Consider the following 21512-nt stretch of genomic DNA (forward strand, 5'->3'; position numbering starts at 1 on the left):
TATTCACAGAACTTAATCCTAAAATCATGGCAATTCACTTAAAGTATCTGAAACAGATTTACTAGCATATTTCTACACCATCCATGTACATATAGGGTCACATTAGTAGTATGCTCAGTTAATGATGTTAACACAGATAAAGTTCAGAATAGTCACTTCAAAGTTATTTTGAAGTAACACAAGGAAAAGTAGATTAGTTTTTTATGTGATTTAAACATTTTTGCATTGAAGAAATTATCCAGAGACTTTCCAGATCTCACTTCACTTTGCGTCTACACCTTGAAATACAAAGTTGATGCAATTATACAGCTAATTATTGCAATATAAACACTTTCTCCTGAAATATTCACGCAAATTGGAGAAAAAATTGTTTTTCAACTTGATGATTGATTTAATTACAAACTCATAGTGTAGACATTTCATTTAAAGCAATCTAATATTGCTTCATGATTTGCATGGAGTATAATAAATTAAGTCCCAACTAATGGGTCACAAATGTTGAATAGAAATTAGTTATTACAGCAATTGCTTATAGTTAACACGGCACTTCTGGTAAGTTCACAGGCTGGGTTTTGGTGTTGGCTATTAAATTGTTTTATTTGTTCAGTGCACAGGTAGCTTGAACAAAGAAAAGATTTTTTTTTTTTTGTAAGAACATGGACTGCTTAAAATTTGCTTTTTTGTAAAACTGACAAAGGATCAAATGCTTCTTACAGTTTACTATTAGAAGAAAATATTGTTTATTCATGGCAATTATAGCACCTACAAGAAGATACTTTAAAAAGAAACCCTCTCCTGATTATTTGTATTGCCTGGCATCAAAAATATGGGAGAAAAGAATATCTTTTTATGTAGATTCTAACAGTGTTCTACAAACTGCACTTAACCTGTTTCCTTTTGTTTCAGGAAAAGGGGAATCTAAATTGTTAAAAATCCTTCCAGGAACAGGATACTTATGAGCTGATGATAATGTTCTCTTTTCACAACTACAGTTTGTTTTCACATGTAATGATTCTTGAATTAAAAATAATCTTTGCACAGCTACCTCACTGCTGGAAGCACAGCTGCAACAGCAGCTGAACTCTTTACCTAGCGGAGAAGTAACATGTGCCGATGTTCTCAAGTGAACCAAAAGAAGACAACTGAGCACACCATTCCTATTCTAATGAATAATGATCTGGGGCCGCTTAGTATTACCTAGGAAGCTAACAAGTATTTTCACTATCTTCTATGCAAAAGGACACCCCAGGTTAAGATATGTATCCCAAGAGTTTCTTTTAAAGTGAATATTGTCAGACACGGAAATCAGCCAAAAACACAGGAGGTCATAGAATGAGTAGTTAAATCTCAGGTATCCAAATTGGCCAGTCCAATTAAAACACATCCCCAAGCTGAGAATATCTGGATTAAAACAAAAAGCAACATTTATCCTAAGACCACATGTGCAAATCTAAATGCCATTGTCGTGGGCTTTAATGCTTAAGGGGGGATTGCAACACATTTCATTTTTTGTCTACTCCCACCTTTTATCTTTTAGCCAACAATCAAAAGAAAATTGAAAGAAAATGAAATATTACTGATCCTGTAAGTCCTGCATATTTTTCACTTAGTATATTCATTGGTGGCATAAAAATAGGGCTGGCCACACACATAAGTGACAAGAGCAATATTATAAACTTCTTTCACTATCATTATACTGACACACTACACTGTGAAATTTATCAAACCTACAAATATTGAATGCTGACTGACATGAAATTCAGTCTATAACTATAACTGACTGTTACAGTCAGTCAAAGACTGGGTTTCTTATGCCATTCAACACTAAACTGGTGGGTCCCTTCCTGTGCAGAACGGCCAGTGAGCATAGAAGAAGAGAAAAGCTTGTAACTCCCAGAATGACTATTCCTGATATCAGTGCACTGGTGATGGCGTTCAGCTGGAAAGGAGGCACGCTTGGAGAACCTGCAAGTAATGAAACACACCCAGTTGTAAAGGCGCCAATTTTACCTGCAAAACCTTTCATCCACATCTTATAGCATAGTAGCATGGCACTGAATTTTGCTACAGTCTATTTGACTTTAATTCAACCCCATACCAAAGGATTGTAAGGTTTAGAGGCTGTCCATGGGCAGCCAAAGCCAAAAATACACAAAAGCTGTCAAATCCTAAAAAATTGACCAATAGACCACATGAGTTCAAAACCCCTCAGTGAACTGTTACCTAAAATGCACCAAACTTGTAAAACTCGAGCTCAGTACACTTAAATGATTGTAACTTTGGAACTGATCATGAAAAATGTAAAAAAACATAGCAAAATACATTAATTATCTTACCAAGTTGTGAATTGTTGGTTGGAGTCTCATCTGAGGGGAAAAACAGGAAAAGAGAAGTGACATCGTCTCTCTAAATATTTACCTTTGTTTATTCTGATTCATAATTACTTTGTACCTACATTTTACCTACGTCTCCTCTTACTTCCACCCATGATCTCCTTGAGTAAGACAAAAACGAAAGTCCTCCTAAACCATTCTGCTTTTCCATGCCCTGATTCCTATGTCTCCGATTTCACCATCTTTCATCCAAGCCCACATCCTGCCCCTGCCCTGGGTATGCAAACATAATCGACAAAATATATACTGTGCTGTATTCTTGCCTGCCAACTCTGTTTCATCATTAGCTCTCCAGTCAGGTCAGTGGGGGCAGTAATTGTTAACAGCTATTACATTTTTTATGGCCCTGTAACCTGCCATTTATTATTCTTTTCTACAGAATATTCATTATTTAGTGCCACTCTATTTTAAGTATTGCCAATTTGCCCAACATAATCTGCAAACACATCATTTTAAGTTCCAAGAAGATAAATTTACACTTAATAACTATATGAAAGGAAAACATGACTCCTGAGCTCGAGTTGTAGTTTTATTTGCATCTGTTAAGTAAAAGATTGAAGCTGTTGATTTTTCACTTTTCCCTGGCAAAGACAATAACAGATGTAATGAACATATTACCTGATTTCCCAATTTTTGTTGTCCAATTTGTCATCATGTGCTATTAACTCTTGAGCTTGAACAAGCTCATATTTCATATTTGAAATAAAAATAATTTCATATTTGTGTTTTAATATTTGTGTTTGTTATTTGAACCATAAAATGTATGCCATTGACTGTTTATTTCTGGAGTATAAATATTATTACAATCAATATGTGTATAAAACCACATAGCTCACAAAGTGCTGTTTCATATATTATCACATTTCATTCTCACAGAAGCCATATGGTTTCGATATTATTGTTACTCCCATTTTACAGATAAAGCAATTTCCATCTGTCACAGCCTTTATGACAGAGTAAACATATGCTTAAAGCTCAGTTTCAGAGTCCTTTTTCTAAAATAATATAAGCTGAGCAAGTATGAAAAATATTTCTGGTTATGGAGATGAGTCTCTTAAGCTATGAAACTTTAGGATTAATATTTAAAACAAGTAATGAGAGAACCTGGTAAGGTATTTATAAAATATCTGATTCCATTTATTTTCAGAGACATAAATTTTGGCAGAAACAATGGTTCTGCTGTCTGACCCTGAAGTATAATGCTCAAAATTAATACAGCACTCAGGATTCTTTAGAATGCTGCAATGCATTGCTATAGGACAAAAAGAAAAATAAAAAATATTTTTATTATAGAACATCGAGAAAAATCCTAACCTCTAACCAACACTACTTTTTAACACTGCCTCTCATAGAAACAGGTGGGATGAATGGACTATTATCAATTCTTCCAAAATATCCAAGTGCTCTTTTCCCAAGATGAGTTGCTTCACTGGAACATAGGAGGAAAATATATAAGGCTCCAAAATTTCTTTTTAAAAGCTATTCCTTTTATAGAAATCACACTTAATTGTTTTAAAATATTTCCACTAAAAATTAGAAAGTTCCTTTCTAATAAGTGTCCCAAATAAGACAAAAGTGCTGTGACTAGATGCTCTCCCTGCTATTTTCTGCATGCTAAGGTTAACAAAAGTCAGACTATTCCCCCGACTCCCCATAGTACCACCAACACTTCTATAGAAACAATATCTCAGTCGTCACAAATGAGGACGTGGCTGTGGACAAAATCTCCCTGTGTGGGGACAAGACACTCCCTTTTCCAAATGAGACTGGAACCACAAAATCCAGATTCCAGGACTCTGAAAAATGAAAGCATGCTATCTTTGGCAGGTGGTTGAAATTGAAACCTGTGATATTTGAATACTATTTGGAATTGTATTTGATAGTGGATAAAGGTAGAGAGAATTGCTTTATCTAGTTGATATTTCTGGTAGCCTCCGATTTTTGTATTATTGTAAACAAAAAACAAACAAAAAATCAAAGCACTGCCTAGCCTTGCAAAGGAAGGTGGGCATTTTTCAGGAGACTTGTTTTTTCCCTCAAACCCACTTGGTCATGACATGTACATAAATGCTAAAAGAAACACCTGAAGCCTTCTGGAATTAGAACTGATTGGAATACCAAATTTTTGGGCTCTCCAGGAGTATATTTATCTATCTGAGAGCCTATAGGAGAAAGGTCATAGCAGCAATGCCACAGCCATTTGAAAGTCACAAGTGGCAGATAAATTGTCATTCTCTGCTTTCTCATATAAGTAGTTGAAATAAACAGAAAAAACGACCACCAAAGATATATGCGGAATAATTTTTTTCTCTTCGCACTAGAAAACTATTTCTTAAAAAAATATTCAATAACCTATGTAGTAAAATGGACCACACATTTCAAGTTAATAAGCTCCAACCTTTTTCCTTTCACGTGTTATGTTTGTTAATAGTCTGTTCCTACCTCTGAACTCTGAGATCCCTGAGGACAGTCTGTGGCCTGCTCTCTATCGTACTCCCAGCTCCTAGAACAGTGCTAGTCCCATGTAGGGACTATACAGGTATGCGCAAATGAATTATTAACTACTCACAAAATTCAACAATACTAGCTGGACAAGAATACCACTTGGGTTTCTCCGCAGGAATTTAAGTAAACAAAACAATTAGGTATTGTTTTCTGGCAGTGCTTCAGATTTCCAGAATTGACTCTTTGATCAGCATTTCCCTACCTAAGCACTTTTAGCGTTCTGAAGTTTTGTTGTTTTCTTAAAAAAAAAATTTTATTATTTTATTTTTATATATACATTTTTGTTGTGTTTTAGGTTTTGGGGCACATGTGAAGAACATGCAAGACTGTTGCATAGGTACATACATGGCAGTGTGTTTTGCTGCCTTCCTCCCCATCACCTATATCTGGCATGTCTCCCCATGTTATCCCTCTCCAACTCCCCAGCCCCCACTGTCCCTCCCCTATTTCCCCCTGATAGACCCCAGTGTGTGATGCTCCCCTCCCTGTGTCCATGTGTTCTCGTTGTTCAACACCCACCTATGAGTGAGAAGATAGCACTTTGAAGTTTTAAATAAAAATACTTTGGAAATTTTTCTTGTGGTTTGTCTTTGGAGGATGTGAAGGTTTTCCTAAGTAAAGTAAAAAAACTATCAACAATGTTGGGTAAAAAATAGCCAGAATGGATTTGGTTTCATTAAAAAGCAAAACAAAACAGGAGTTCTGAAGTTTAACAACTTACTGAACTTGACCTAAGCTAGATGTCAAGGGAAAAGAAGCGGTTCAATGAGCAAACAGAGCAAAACCTCCAAGTATCAGAGAGCTTGGAAAAGAGCAAATCAAGCCTGACACTGGACTTGTCTATATAAAATTGGCCACACGACCTGGAGAGATAAATTCTAGCTGATAAAATGGAACTAACGAAAGAGGGTAGCTCTGGTCATGAAGCTGAACACGAAGTTTGTACAGGATTTGCCTGTGGATGGATATGGCTTGAGTTCTGAGTTCTGTGTTCATGTGGAATGTTAAAACATATATTTCTTCATGGGTATCATAGTGTTACAATGTAAACATTGTTATATATGTTCCTCTAAGTATTGAGACCACCATGATCACCAAAAAATGAAGACCATGACAAAATGTTATTTAGCAAAATTACTCAAAAATAATTCCAGACAGAATGAGAGAGGATTCAAGGGGACCCTGAAAGTGTCAGTGTGCTCCTCTGGGTGCTCTGCCAGTGGAGAAACCCAAGGTGACTCTGGGACAACTCTAGCATGTTGGGCAATAAATGACATTCTTGAGGTGGAAAGGGATTTGAAAATCAGAAAGAAATCCAGGCATGACATCAGAGGCATTTTGATACCTCTTAGTGGTGTTAACATAGATATTTTGGGCAACTAGACATGGGATGGATGAAACCTATAAACTTGGACAGCTGGTTAGTTATATTAGAATTAGAGACTTCTACTTATTTATCCTTACTGGAATTTCGGGGGTCTTATAATTTTTTTTTTTTTGTATTTTTAAAAATTATTTTATACTAATGACATGGTTTAGCTGTGTCCCCACCCAAATCTCACCTTGAATTACAGCTCCCATGATTCCCACAGGTCGTGGGAGGTAACTGAATCATGGGGGTGGGTTTTTCCCATGCTGGTCTCATGATAGTGAGTAAGTCTCACGAGATCTGATGGTTTTATAAAGGGCAATTTCCCTGCACACGATCTCTTGCCTGCCACCATGTAAGACATGCCTTTGCTCTTCCTTCACCTTCTGCAATGATTGCGAGGACTCCCCACCCATGTGGAACTGTGAGTCCATTGAATTTCTTTTTCTTTATAAATTACCCAGTCCCATGTATGTCTTTGTTAGCAGCATAAGAATGGATGAATACAGCTAACAAATTATTTAAAATTTGTAATACTTAATTTGGCATAGGCAAGAAGGAAGTAGGAGGGTAAGGAGGAAAAGCCATCTACCCAAGATGAACAGAAGAAATGTCACTTTAATAGTTGTTTTCTTATACCAAACTGGCTCTAGATAAGCTCCATGGAAATAAGAATCTCTTTTCTTGTGCCTACCCAAAAGCAATCCTAACTATCCGCAACAAGAACTGAGTTTTCATTCAATGTAATTCTATGAGCTATTTCTCACAGCTAGATAGAGATCAAAATTGGGCCTTTCACAAGCCACAAATGAGTCATTTTTAAACCAGTGGAAGCACATACCAAAAATCTTCAGAGAGTATGGACTAAGTTTGAAATTTCATATTTAATACGTCTCTGCATTATTGAAAAGCCTGATTAGTTTGTTTCTAAATAATGTTATGTCTACATGAACACAAGGAAGAAAGTAATTAAAGCAATTTTAATTACTTTGTCTGAATTTTTTGGGCCAAAATCACTTTTTGCTGTTTTGCCTATTTGAAGCAAAACTTTCTTTTGACTGTGGGATGAGCAGCATGGGAGAAAAGGTACCGAAAATATAACTAAAACATAATAACAGCATTAAGGCTGATATAAAATGGAGAAAACATTATTAGCATATAATCTGAATCAGAATTATTCTCTTTTATGACACAGATTTAGAACTACGGAGTTAGAAAAATATCTTAAAGGCTACTTTTTAAAACTTTCATTTTAAAAATGAAGAAATATTTGCCCAGAGAAATGAAGTAAAATCTCTAGTCACATTAGCTTGTTAGAACAAAAGTTAAACCTAGAACCAGTTTTTCTGGCTTTAGTTTCTGATTTTTTTACACTGCATCTTCGTATTAACTCTGGGTTCACACTCAAATCTACAAATTCTATATCCCTTTATATTTCGTGCCTGCGTGTGCATGTGTGTGTGTGTGTGTGTGTGTGTGTGTGTGTAAACAGGAAATGTAGTAAAAACAACATTGCTCTTTGTGTGAAAGTTGAGTAAACAGGAAAACCACTGTGAAATTAAAGTTGCTTAGCCATTTATCTTGTCTCACAGTTAATTAGTGCTGTTTAGGAACCACTTTGACTTCTCATTAGAAGCCAAGTAACGAGGCATTTTGGAATCGTCTATTACTACATACAGAAGGAGGAGCACTCCTACCACTCCGAGTAATGATGGGACCAGCAGAGAGCACCGCGCTGCCGGAAGAGCTCTGGGGGCTCCAAGTCGACCTCCTCCCAGCATCTCTCTTTTCTCTGTGGCTGCAAATCTGAGGTGTTAACGAAAACAAATGAAATTCCACACCGGTACAGAATTGTTTCTTTATGGCCATTTGGAAAGCAGGTTCTTTTGGAAGAGATACCACATGTTTAATTTTATTCATTTACTTCCATGAATTTATTTAATTACTTTGCATGTAACCGCGACAGTGTTTGTTACCCAGGTGTGGGCCACATTTCCTATTTCCTCCTGCTGTAATTGTGCTCTGCCTCATAAATTTGCATAGCTCAATGGCTCTCTTGAAAAAGTGCTGTGTTTAGCAAACTTTTCTCCTTTTATTTCTCTCAAGCCTTTAATAAATCCTTCCCGGAAATGCTGGTCAGCATGGACTCAAGGTAATGTGGACTCACCATTTACCCCCATCTGACATAGCTTATTAGTCCAAAGGGATCAATGAGCATGAAAAAATAGCTTCCCATTTATGCATGAATTGAACATAAATATAAACATATTAATGGTATTTCAAATTTAAAAAGGGCCTGCATTTTTCTCAGGTTAATAATGATGTGACCCTAGACAGCTGGTCAGAATAGAACTTTTTTATTCATATTAAATAGAGCTTTATGTTAATGGTGGCTGTATGCAATTCAGATGCACACCTTTCATTGCTTTTAACTTTTTTTTTCTCTTTTTTTTTGAGACAGAGTCTCTCTCCGTCACCAGGTGCCAGGCTAGAGTGAAGTGGCATGACCTTGGCTCACTGCAACCTCCGCCTCCCAGATTCAAGCAATTCTCCTGCCTCAGCCTCCCAAGTAGCTGGGACTACAGGTGTGCGCCATCAAGCCCAGCTAATTTTTTTGTATTTTTAGTAGAGACAGGGTTTCACCATGTTGGCCAGGATGGTCTCGATCTCTTCACCTCGTGATCCGCCCGCCTTGGCCTCCCAAAGTGCTGGGATTACAGGCTTGAGCCACCGGGCTGGGCTGCTCTTAACTTTTAATTTAAGTGATTTTCTGACCATCCAGCCACAATCTACCTTTCTAGCACCAACCCAGTCCTCTCCCTCCCCAGGTTTTCCAACCATCTCTAAAGTGCTCTAAAGCCCTGCTGAAGAACTGGAACCTCTCTGATCACACTAATTTATGCGTCTGTGTCTTTGACCATCATTTGGTCAGCAATATCTCTCACACTCTTGATTTTGGTTTTTGGGGTTCAGCCATCTTCAGATAACAGCTGAAGTTCATCTCCTCCACCAATCCTCTCAGCCTCTTCTGTTTCATCTCTCTCACAATTGTGAATACTACCTCTTACTACAACCCATGTATTTGTCTGCCTTTGCACCATAAGATTTTTATCTTGCTTTCTTCTGTGACTATCTCATGATCCTAAAGGATAATATAATTAAATTCAGAATTTGTGCAGACGTCATCTCTTATCCTCGGTATAATGCTTGGCACAAAGTAGGATGTTTAGCAGACCTTTACTAGACAAATGAATAAATCCTACATCAAACTATTTGACCTAACACACATCCACTTTCTATGCAGAAATTAGTTTCTGACATTTGGTAACGGTTCAGCTCAGATCAATTCAACAACTTAGAATAAAGTTCCTTAAAAACATACCGGCATAAGGAAGGGGCAGTCATCCGCTCTGCAGAGCTTGGTAACACAGTGCAGGAACACAGTGGACATTTTCTGATTCTTGTGTTTCACAAATCGGAACACTTCAAATGAAAACCGGCCCCGCTGGCTTCGGCCATTCTCAATGACGGTGGTCTGAGGATCTTTGTCACAGCTAAATTTTAGGGGATGTGCAAACAGGACATCACTGGAAAGTACCAACCTACTGGGACTTGTAAATTAATTTCTACAGTGTTAAGAACCTGCCATTACATTAAGAGCTAACAGAACCATGCCATGTTACAGATATTTAATAAGAGCATATGCCAATTCAACAGACATGACAAAAACAACCTGGTTCATAAAATAGAAACAGGTCAGTTTCTGATTGCAATAATAGTTTGTAGAATTATACTTTCATATAGTTCAAAACTCCAAATAATTTAAAATACATCGAAACTTGCCAGCAGTGATCTCACCTATTTTCACATCTATTTTCATTCACACTTATTTTCATTTATTTTCACATCGTTCCCAGCATATATGAAAATAGAAACAGAAGCAATGTATTCTTATTGTCCTCCCTCCTTAAACAAATTAGAACATATTGCCTACACTGTTTTGTACCTTGCCTTTTAAAGATTTAGCAGTCTACCTTAGAGATCTACCTGTATCAATATTTAGAAAGCTTCATCATTCTTTTTCCACAGCTGTATAGTATTTCATCATGGACATGTTTTAGAGTTTATTTAATCTGTTTTCTATTCATGTACATGCATTTTTTTGAATCTTTTGCTTTTAAAAACAAAGTAATAATGAATCGGCTTGCAATATCTCATGTTGAACATGTACAGGATTATCTACAAAATACATCTCTAGAATCATTTAATAGATATTGGCACATTGCCCTTTGTAAATATTGTTCCATTTGGGACTTCACAAGAAATACATGAAAACGATGCTTACTTCTCCAGAGCTACATCAGCAAAGTGTATGGATAAAAGTTTTTATTACTTCCTATTTGAGAGTAAAAATGAACTATCAACCTATAATTTTAATTTATATTTGTCTTATAATTAATGAGTTTCTGTATCTTTCCACATAACTTAGAGTCATTTGTATTTCTTTATCTGAAAATGATTTATGTGCTTTGCCCAAATTTTGTTGTGTTGTTAGCTTTTTACTTTCTTATTCTTGTAAATTCTTTTATGTATTAAGAAGAGTGGTTCTGCTCAAGGAAGTAAGAGAGGACACAGACTGAAAAACATTCCATGCTCATGGTTAGGAAGAATCAATATCGTCAAAATGGCCATACTGCCCAAAGTAATTTATAGATTTAATGCTGTCCCCATCAAATTACCATTGACCTTCTTTACAGGACTGCAAAAAATCACCTTAAACTTCATATGGAACCAAAAAAGAGCCTGCATAGCCAAGACAATCCTAAGCAAAAACAACAAAGCTGGAGGCATCACACTATCTGACTTCAAACTATACTATAAGGCTACAGTAATCAAAACAGCATGGTACTGGTACCAAAACAGAGATGTAGACCAATGGAACAGAACAGAGGCTTGGAAGTAGTGTCACACATCTACAACCATGTGCTCTTTGACAAACCTCACAAAAACAAGCAATGGGGAAAAGATTCCCTGTTTAATAAATGGTGTTGGGAAAACTGGCTAGCCATGTGCAGAAAGCTGAAACTGGACCCCTTCCTTTCACCTTATACAAAAATTACCTCCAGATTGGTTAAAGATTAAAGCATAAGACATAACACCATAAAAACCCTAGAAGAAAACCTAGTCAAAGCCATTCAGGACACAGGCATAGGCAAGGACTTCATGACTAAAACACCAAAAGCAATGGCAACAAAAGCCAAAATAGACAAATGGGATCTAATTAAACTTAAGAGCTTCTGAACAAAAGAAACAATCATTAGAGCAAGCCAGCAACCAACAGAATGGGGAAAAAAATTTGCAACATACCCATCTGACAAAGGGCTAATATCCAGAATCTACAAAGAACTAAAACAAATATACAAGAGAAAAACAAACAACCCCATCAAAAAGTAGGTGAAAGGTATGAACAGACACTGTTCAAAAGACGACATTTATGTGGCCAACAAACATATGAAAAAATGCTCATAATCACTGGTCATTAGAGAAATGCAAATCAAAACCACATTGAGATACCATCTCACACCAGTTAGAAAGGCGATCATTAAAAAATCAAGAGACAGCAGATGCTGGAGAGGATGTGGAGAAATAGGAAAACTTTTACACTGTTGGTGGGAGTGTAAATTAGTTCAACCATTGTGGAAGACAGTGATTCCTTAAAGACCCAGAAATAGAAATTTCATTTGACCCAGCAATCCCATTGCTGGGTATATACCCAAAGGATTATAAATCATTCTATTATGAAGACACATGCACCTGTATGTTCACTGCGGCACTGTTTACAATAGTAAAGACTTGGAACCAACCCAAATGCCCATCAATGATAGACTGGATAAAGAAAATGTGGCACATACACACCATGGAAAACTATGCAGCCATAAAAAAAGATGAGTTCATGTCCTTTGCAGAGACATGAATGAATCTGGAAACCATCATTCTCAGCAAACTGATGCCAGAACAGAAAACCAAACTCTGCATGTTCTCACTCAATGGTGGGTATGGAACAATGAGAACACATGGACACAGGGAGGGGAGCATCACACACTGGGATCTTTTGGGGGTTGCAGGTCTAGGGGAGGGATAGCAGGGTGTGGAAAGGCTGGGGAGGGATAACATTAGGAGAAATACCTAATATAGGTGATGCGGGAATGGAGGCAGCAAACCCCCATGGCACATGCATACCTATGTAACAATCCCGCAAGATCTGCAAACATAGCCCAGAACTTAAAGCAAAATTTTATTAAATTTTGTTTAATAAAACAAAATCATTTTAATAATAAAATTATTATTAAAACAATAGTAAGATTTTACTTTTACATAAATATTAATGAAATATACTCCACAGTTCAGTAAAAAAAAAAAAAAGAAAAAAAAAGTACTTACTGGTTTGTTGTATAAGTTGTAAATTGTGTCAGTTTGTTATTTGGCTTTGGACAGTGTGTGTGTGTGTGTGTGTGTGTGTGTGTGTGTGCACGCGTGTGTATAGTTTTATTCTTATGTAATGACATTTTCAATATGTCATTTTGTGGTTTCTAGTATTTGGACAGAAGACAGTTTCCTTATTCCAAAGTTTTAAAGTTATACATACAATTATATATGATGATCCTTTTCCTTGATATTTTAATATCTTTAAATGTTAAATAATCACATATTTTCAAAGATAGAAATACCAATAAGGCAAAAAGAAAGAAAGTAAGAGAAAGCTAACCATTTTTTTCTATCTGATATGTAACTTTATATGAAGGTAATACCTGTATGGACTCTCAACTTACTCGTTGTCCATAATTCACCTAGCTCTTTCCTTATTGCTGAATATACAGTTTTTTCCCATGTTCTACTACTTTAAATATCACTGATAGACCAGAACATCATAAATATTTTTAAATATACTTCACAATTTATAAACCTGGAATCAAAGAATATGATACTTTTAAGGCTTTTGATACATACTGACATTTTTTTCCCCAAAATGTTGCCCAAAGTAACATTTCCAGAAATAGGATATGTAAGAGTAACAGTTTGACCATACCCTCTGTACATCGTCTTGCTCTTGATTAGCCAATAAAGTGTATTCTTTTGGTTTCCCGTTATATTACTTCCATCATGTGTCAATAAGCTGCAGTGATCTGAGCCAACTGCATTTTATAAGCATGATTAGAAGACATTGCTTGACTCTCCAGTCTGTTCTGCTGTCAGATAAAAATGCTGAAAAGGAACTAGGGTGATTGGTTTTATGATCAATGTCCTCTTTCCCCAAATGTAGATTACATTCACTCTATCACTGTCTATTGGGGAACGAGGTTGAAGTTATTGTCTCTAATAAAAGAAGGAGTGGTAGGTTATATTATAGTTTTATACTAAATACTGATAAATGAACAAAAGTATTTTGGGGTCTAAATTATCCAGACCATTGCTTTAATTTTACTCTCCTTTTGACATACGAGATAGTCTAGCTGCAGATAAATAGTAACCTCTATTGCCTTTCTTTTCTTGAGAATAATATCCTAACCATGATTTTCCTAAGACAGTGAAATACTCCCATACCTCCTAAACATGAATAAAACATCTTTGGTGGACCGAACTTACAACTCTGATTCAGCAATAGCCTTATCACTATTTTGTGTTGAAAACTACTCTTGACTTTTATACTTTCAGTTTTATAAGGGCTCAAAGTTCAAAATGTAAAACTTGAAATTCATAAGCTATAATAGTGCTTTATAATTTACCTGACTTAGATTTTCCATTTCAATTACCTACAACTGGGTCTTTGGTATCAATACAATACTTAGACAGCTAAGTCTTACCTAAGGAAGAGGTCATATCGAATGTCATCATTTGGGTTTCCTGATGGGGTTGTGTAGCAATAATCCATTAAAACATTCCATCTGAAAGAATGTAAGCAAATATAATCTAGAGTCAGAATTTCCTTATGGGTATTAGTTACTAATACAAGGGATGTAAATATCGACAAACTTCTTATCCCATGGAATATAACTGTTAATAACTTGTTATTTGCAGAGGTTTCTTGTTTATTAAAACTTTCTCTACTCCATCCTGCTTTTTTCACATACATGCCTGTATCAAAACATTCCAAGTACCCCAGAAATAATTACATCTGTTATGTACCCATAAAAAATTTTTAAAAGTAACAACTTTCTCCTGAACTTAAAGTGTTTAAAAATCCGCACCAAATTGTCAATTTCACATTAAGGAGAGTCAAGGCTAATGCCATAAAAAAATTGTGTACAAGACAACTCAATGGTCAAAGTCTGAGAAGCAAACTTTAAAATGAGCTACATAGCTGCTTATGTCTTCAAGATAAACAATAGTCTTTAGTTTCTAGACATTACTGTCGCTAAAAGAATCAGAAGATATTATAATACCAAATACAGCAAGGGAGTTTAGAGCATAAATTGTATACCAGAATCGTGGTTTGGCGACTATGGAGTCCACAGTAGATACTGTGTTAGAGAGGAGAAGGCCATGAGGCACATACACATCCACAATCTTCCCCCAGAAGGGTAGATTTTGCTCACATTTATATATTAGTCCAATCCAACTCTGGTGTTATTTAAAAAAAATGCTAATCCATGGGAAGTAAATGCCAATAAAATGGAAAAAATCCTGCATTGCTAATTGACAGGTTTGAAGACTCATGCAAGAATAGAAGTATTCTTCTGGATGGGAAGAGGGAAGGTAAAGATGAACTAAATTTCTAGAGTATACCAATCTCTTCAGGATGCAAAGTTTAAATAATAACACATGAGCAACCCCAAATAAGCCATTTCACATTACATTTTTTGTAAGGCAGGATTTTGAGTTCCTTTTCAGTTTGATTACTCTGAATTCTCTTAAGTATCATCTAAAATATGATAGTTATTTTTTTTTAACAGAGATATTGCTGGGGACCATTTTATGTAATTTTGACACAGATTCTTATGAAAATAGTCCTTTCATTCTTTAATAAATTTATATTGAAGAGTAACATACATATGGAAAAGCAAGCAAATCAAGTGTTCACAAAAATGACTATATCTGGTTAATCATCTTTCTGATGAAGAAATAAAACATTCCGGCATCCCAGATCTCCCCATGCCAGCTTCCAAGAACCACTCCCTTTCTTTATGGGAAGACTTGTTATTTTCCAAGTAATGACAGAACATGAGTGTCACCTCTTAAACTTTGTCATTTGTTGTTTCTTTTTAGTAGCATGCCTAAATGCTGTGGTAATGACAATATTTTTCAAACTGAGTTTAAAAATCAATGGGCTAACTTTATGACTCATGAGGGTTTAGGCAGTGAAAGTGTTTTAACCTACAAAAGATAAGAGTTTGAAAATACCTGCCGTCCAGATTAGTGGCTTGTACAGCTGCAAATACTTTGGTTTTCAAAGGTAATCCTATACTGGGGATAATTAACTGCTGGTTGTAGGTCGAATCCTAATGACGAAACAATAAACAGTCTATCATTGCTTTCCCAACAACAGCACACTTACCACTTAAAATAACAATGTTAGAAAATAAAAGAGAAAATAAACAAACATAAATCTACAGAACCAATCCAAAAAGGATTTATGTAACCCTCATGTTTCTTGACAGAACTGCTACTAAGCCATATCTGTGTAACAAATTGATTCCATGTATAAATCTTTTTTTTTCATAGTTTATCATATATGGTGGCTAATGTTCAGTGTATCTAAATTATATTCAGTGGTCATTGGTTATTATATCTAAATTATAACCAGCAGTCATTGGTTAATATTCAGTTTGGTAAATATTCAGTGGTCAATATTTAGTTTACTTAAATTAATATTCCATTCATTTGCATTATATTAGAGACTAATATTCAGTTTATTTAAATTACATCTGCTTCAGTTTAAGCCCTTTGCTGTTGGCACTGTAGGTCTTATACTTCTGCTAATATTTTATTTCCCCAAAATCACTTACCTGGCAATTTGAAATTGTTAAAATTTAATTGAAAACCAAAGTAAGACCATTTTAAAGTCATACAAGAACAAAAATTTTCTTCTAGGCATAATAGGAGAAAGTACAGAGGAACCAAATTTCTAGAATATAACAATATCTTCAAGATACAAACTTTAAATAATAATACACAGGAAACCAAAATGAGGTAAATGCACATTATATTGTTCATAGGGCAAGAGACAGCTTTTGAGACAAACACAATCTCCAAGCTGCTAAAATACATGCCATATAGTTCCTGCACAAATTCCTTAGGGGTCACTTATAAAAGGGTATCTCAGGACTTCATTTTTACTTTTCAACCCTTATTTTAGACCAATTCTAGAAAGCTTATTTGTATCATTCTCAAATCCACAGTAGATTAAAGCATCAAATTAGAAATTAAGAAGTGGCAGGTATAATTTGATAATGAAGAAAACCAGAAAAAGTAGAGTGCAAAATCAAACCAGAAAAGCCCTCCAAGTTTAAGCAGTCACATCATTTAACACAGAGGACAATTGTTTCTCTAAACTTAGTAATTCTGAAGACATTGCTGTTTGGCGGCAAAGAAAAGTTTTTAATGTTCCTTATAAAATCTTAAAGTCATCAAGAAAGACAACATATCAACCATACTCTCTTTAAAAGGCTTGGAAGAAAGCAACGTATTTTGAATTTTATAATTTAAAACAGTAATAGTTTGGATGCTTTATTTTGAAAAAAAAAATGTGAATATGGAACATTTTATTCCCAAACAAAGCCAAATAAATAAGAGATATGTTATACTTAAAAAGTGATCCTCTTCAGTCTTTTGGTTTCTACATTTTGGTGATAAATGATAATGTCTGATAGGGAGTATTTTTATGTAATTATCTTTCAGGCTCCCTTTTCCAACTTCTCTAAGTAATCTACACTTCATTAACAATGCAGCCTTTTCATCTTACATTTGCATCAATGTTGTCCAGAAGAATGCTTACTTTCTTTACAATATTATATTGCTGAGTCATTTTGCAAGTGGTGTATGATCCAGCTGTGGTTCAATTATGAATCATCATTTTTTTCCTGCTGGAATTTCTTCTAAGAGTTAATTTTTCTGCTTCAATTTGTATGGTGGCTTTTACTCAGTAATATATTGTCCCTAAAATCAATTATATCCATTTTAATTTTTCTCCAATAGTTAAAAAATGTTCATGATTATAATAACCTTATCTAAAATTTGCTGATTGTCCACTCTCTTAGAAGAATCTAACATTTAGGTAGAATTCCAATACACAAAGGCATCCTTACTTTCCATTTCCACAATGAGCAAAACTGACATATTTATACCGCACCAAATAAAGCCACAATTCAACTAGTAGTTTGCAATGAAAATCACATAGTTGATAGAAGTCATTGGTTTTCTAAATATAATTTACCCTCAGATACTTATACATAAATCCCAGAACACATAAAATAAATTATGGTGTTACATCGAATTGGGTACAACTTTTCCTCTCCAAATAACAATTCAGAAAATGAAAGTAGTAAGGATGTAATATAAGTTTTCATTATCCTCAAGGGTTAGAAATAAAAACTTTGTGTGTGAAATAGGAATTAATGGCTTCTAAAAATTATAATATTTTATTTGGAATGCTACAATAAAAATTACATCTGGCTAGCTACATGTTAATATTCCAAACAAATGATAAATATGATTTTGGATCAACTAATGAAAGTATACCCAAATTTTTTTCTTGTGTAAATTATTAATTTTTAAATATCCTGTAACATGGAAAATACTGATGACACTGTGTTAAAAAATTTTGTTTGAGGCATTGAAACTCTTCCGTATTATACAGAAATGATGAACAAATGCCATTTTATATTTGTCAAAACCCATAGCATGTACAAGAGGAAGAGTAGCCTAAACACAAAAGAAATGTCAACTATGGACTTAGGTTAATAATGTATCAATATTGGTTTATCAGTTCTAACAAATGTATCACACTAATACAAGATGTACATAATAGAAAAAAAATGTGTCCAAGGCTGGTGGTTATGTGTGGGAAGGATCTCTATTTTCTGATCAACTTTTCTGTCAAACTAAAACTGCTCTATAGCTGATTTAAAATGAGAAGTATTTGGACAATATCTATTTCACTTGTAGTCTAATATCAAAAAGTTGGTTACTGTATAATTAAAATATTAAGGTTATCATCAAATTATAGACATTTTTAAGCATTAAAATTTCAGAGATTCTTTGAAGTTCATACTTTGTTAGCAACAGGCTACAATATCATCTCTAATAATAAAAGAAAGATCTTAATAACAAAGCTTTCCTGAAATCCACATTTCTAAATTTTGATTTTCTGCTACTTCAATGAGAGAATAGTTTAATTTCACAGAAAATAATAGTATCATTAAATGTCATATGGATATATATTTTTCTTTTTTAGAATCAGGAATTCTCATCTTTGTCTCACTCAATTATAATAAATAATATTAAATCCAACTAGTAATCTCAACTCTATCTCAGAGAGCTTATGCATGTAAATTAACAGATAGAAATTTTCCAGTTTAAAGTCCTATAAATATTCTTAACAACAATAGTAGATGTCTGGCCATATCAAAAACAGATATTGGCGCACGTTTGCTGAGTATTATAGAATCATGTATCTTGGCAGCTTCTCTTTGCAGAAGAAAGTTGAGAAACGACAGAAAAGCAATGTTGATTCTAACACATTTTAATTTGTTGTTTAGAACTCTGTGGTGTCAGACTACAAACTTATAAACATGATTTTTTTAAATGCCTTTGGAAAATGTCCTCCTACAATATTTATAGCTCATTATATTCAAAGTATAAAGCACTGACTTTTAAATCAGTTGCATGAATTATAACTCAGCGCCATGACGGCATGAATAATAATGTAAAAATCAGATTCATAATTTACAAAAATGTTGGTGGATAGATTGAAAAATTGATATTTAAATCAGGCATTTAAAATGTATGAATAAAAATTTTTAATCAACGTGAAAATACCATTTGGGGGATTAGTGTTACAGTTATAAATAGAAATCCATGTGTTTTTCACGTTTTGCTGCCACTGTCAATATTTGCATGACAAAAATTTAGACAATGCTATGTAGTCAATCCAAATTATTTCATATGTGACAGAATTGTCATCAGCCAAAACCCATATCAAAAATATTAACACATTCATCACCAAAAGATGCCTCCAAGGGAAACACCATTTGTACTGTTAAAATCTTTGTATCACACATAAAAAAATTACTTCCCAAATCTTGAAGCTAACTGTAGCTACTCACACACCTCTACCTAAATAAACAAATAAATACATAAATGTAGATAGACATTTGAAGTTATTATTTAAAATCACATTTTTGAAATAAAATTTAAATCATTTATCAACTTTAAGAAAATTTAATGGAGATGTTATTACACCTTTATCACTAAGATATATGAGAATGGTAGCAAAAATACATAAATGTTACCAAGACATAACAGGGTTAATGTGGTTTTCAGTAGATTTTTATATAAAAGCCATTTACAGAAATGACTCCTCACAACAGTGAAAGAGAAAATAACATCCTTCACCCATCAACTTACATTATAAAGAAGTAGGTTCAAAGTGCTGACAAAGGTGCCATTGTTCTCTCTCACAGAAATAGCAGCTGAGGACCTAAAACACATTTAGAAAAAGGAAAGCACTCATGAGATGTTAAAGTAAAAGTGATATCTAGGTGTTACATTTAAAGCACTAAAACTCCTGAATAATTCTGACATACTATTAATTATGCTTGGAGTTGCTATACTGTTTAAATCTCTGAACAGATAAAACAACAAAAAGCAAGAGGGAACAAGTAAAGACAAGCTGTGCTTTATGATCATTTTATTTTTAAAGTGATCTTTTTGTTTGTTGTGCATTACTCTTAGACTTTTGGCAGATAAAGCCTTGAATCTGATACAAATACACTTTCAGCAATTTCATTAGAATAGAAGTTTCATGAGATCAGAGAATTTGTTTTAATTTGTTCATTGCTAGAACATTGGATGGTAAATAATAGGTAAGTGAGAAATTGAATAATCAGTGAATTTCCATGGATCTGAATAAAGCTCAGGAATGTGTTCAGTGTGGGGAGCGGGGGGCAGAGGAAGAGATGTTTCCCTGTATACCCATATTGTTTTGACTCAAGGCCTTTCCTTTCTCATTTTCCTCATCAAAGCCTTGCTTCTGACCAAGGTCTTTGTCATCACTGTACTATTAAAACCAGCTATGAATATTTTTTTCCCTGAAATACAATGTAGCCTCCACATTTCCTCATAACTAAGATTAAGCAATAACTGAGACTTAATAATAGCAAACCCCCAAATTGGAGAAAGCATTCACTTAATCATCCCATTTTGTCAAAAATATTCAACAAATCAAGGCGATTATATTGTAATGTGGACATAGCCCTCTCCTGGAGTATGTGCTTTGGGAAAAATGAATACATGGATATAAACAAAAGGCTACATTCTCAGTCCATATTTGGAGCTCCATGTCCATCGGCCATGCCATGGTTCTGGGAGAATCATCAGCACCCATCCAGCTGACAGCTCAACAGAGGAATGGAGATCCCAGGATCTGGGACAGCGGAGCCCAGCAGTGAAAGCATATGGCAGAGAGGGAATCCAAGCAAAACTCAGCAATGCAGTTACCAAATGCCAACACACTGGGGACATTACAGGGCCTTCAGGGCTGCAAAAGCTCTCAAAGCTCTTGGGCAAAGGAGTGAAGAGAACCCAAGAAAAACAACTGGCTAGTCTGAATTAGCTTAATTTGGGGAAAAAATGGTTTGGGTCTCTTATGGATCATCATATATATATATATATATATATATATATATATATATATGACCTAATATGCTTCCCATTACATTATTTCAATTTAACTATGTTCAATAAATCCTGCTACCTTTCTAAGTCCCTGAAAAATATGAAATGACTGAAGCAAAAATTCAATATGAGAAAGCAGGAATAAAATGCAAACTTACGAAGCAAGCTGGGTATTATTAACCAGGTATTCCAATGGATAACTACAACTAAATTTGTAAAGAAGCCCAGGTAGATAGCTGATGATTGTTGGTGGGTCTGGAGTATCAATGTATCCTGAAATATTTCCTATTTGTACTGAAGTTGCATTTCCATAAGCACTGACTCCAGAAATTGTGGATACCTGTTAGAATGGT

The 21512-nt window shown here is 34.7% G+C and overlaps 1 protein-coding gene across 1 annotated transcript in view; it reads right to left on the reverse strand.

Annotated features, from left to right (window-relative positions):
• Positions 1-1780: 1780 nt before the first annotated feature.
• ZPLD1 (zona pellucida like domain containing 1) overlaps positions 1781-21512 on the reverse strand; it is a 70865-nt gene continuing 51133 nt past the window's right edge. The window contains exons 4-11 of the mRNA XM_017504324.2: positions 21318-21499; positions 19891-19963; positions 15667-15764; positions 14130-14210; positions 9650-9821; positions 7965-8073; positions 2337-2366; positions 1781-1965 (exon numbers count right to left, since the gene is read on the reverse strand). Coding sequence (XP_017359813.2) covers positions 1790-1965; positions 2337-2366; positions 7965-8073; positions 9650-9821; positions 14130-14210; positions 15667-15764; positions 19891-19963; positions 21318-21499 — 921 coding nt within the window. The 3' untranslated portion in view covers positions 1781-1789. The remainder of the gene's footprint in view (positions 1966-2336; positions 2367-7964; positions 8074-9649; positions 9822-14129; positions 14211-15666; positions 15765-19890; positions 19964-21317; positions 21500-21512) is intronic.

Source organism: Cebus imitator, unplaced genomic scaffold (assembly GCF_001604975.1).
Source record: "Cebus imitator isolate Cc_AM_T3 unplaced genomic scaffold, Cebus_imitator-1.0 Scaffold321, whole genome shotgun sequence".
Lineage (NCBI taxonomy): Eukaryota > Metazoa > Chordata > Mammalia > Primates > Cebidae > Cebus > Cebus imitator.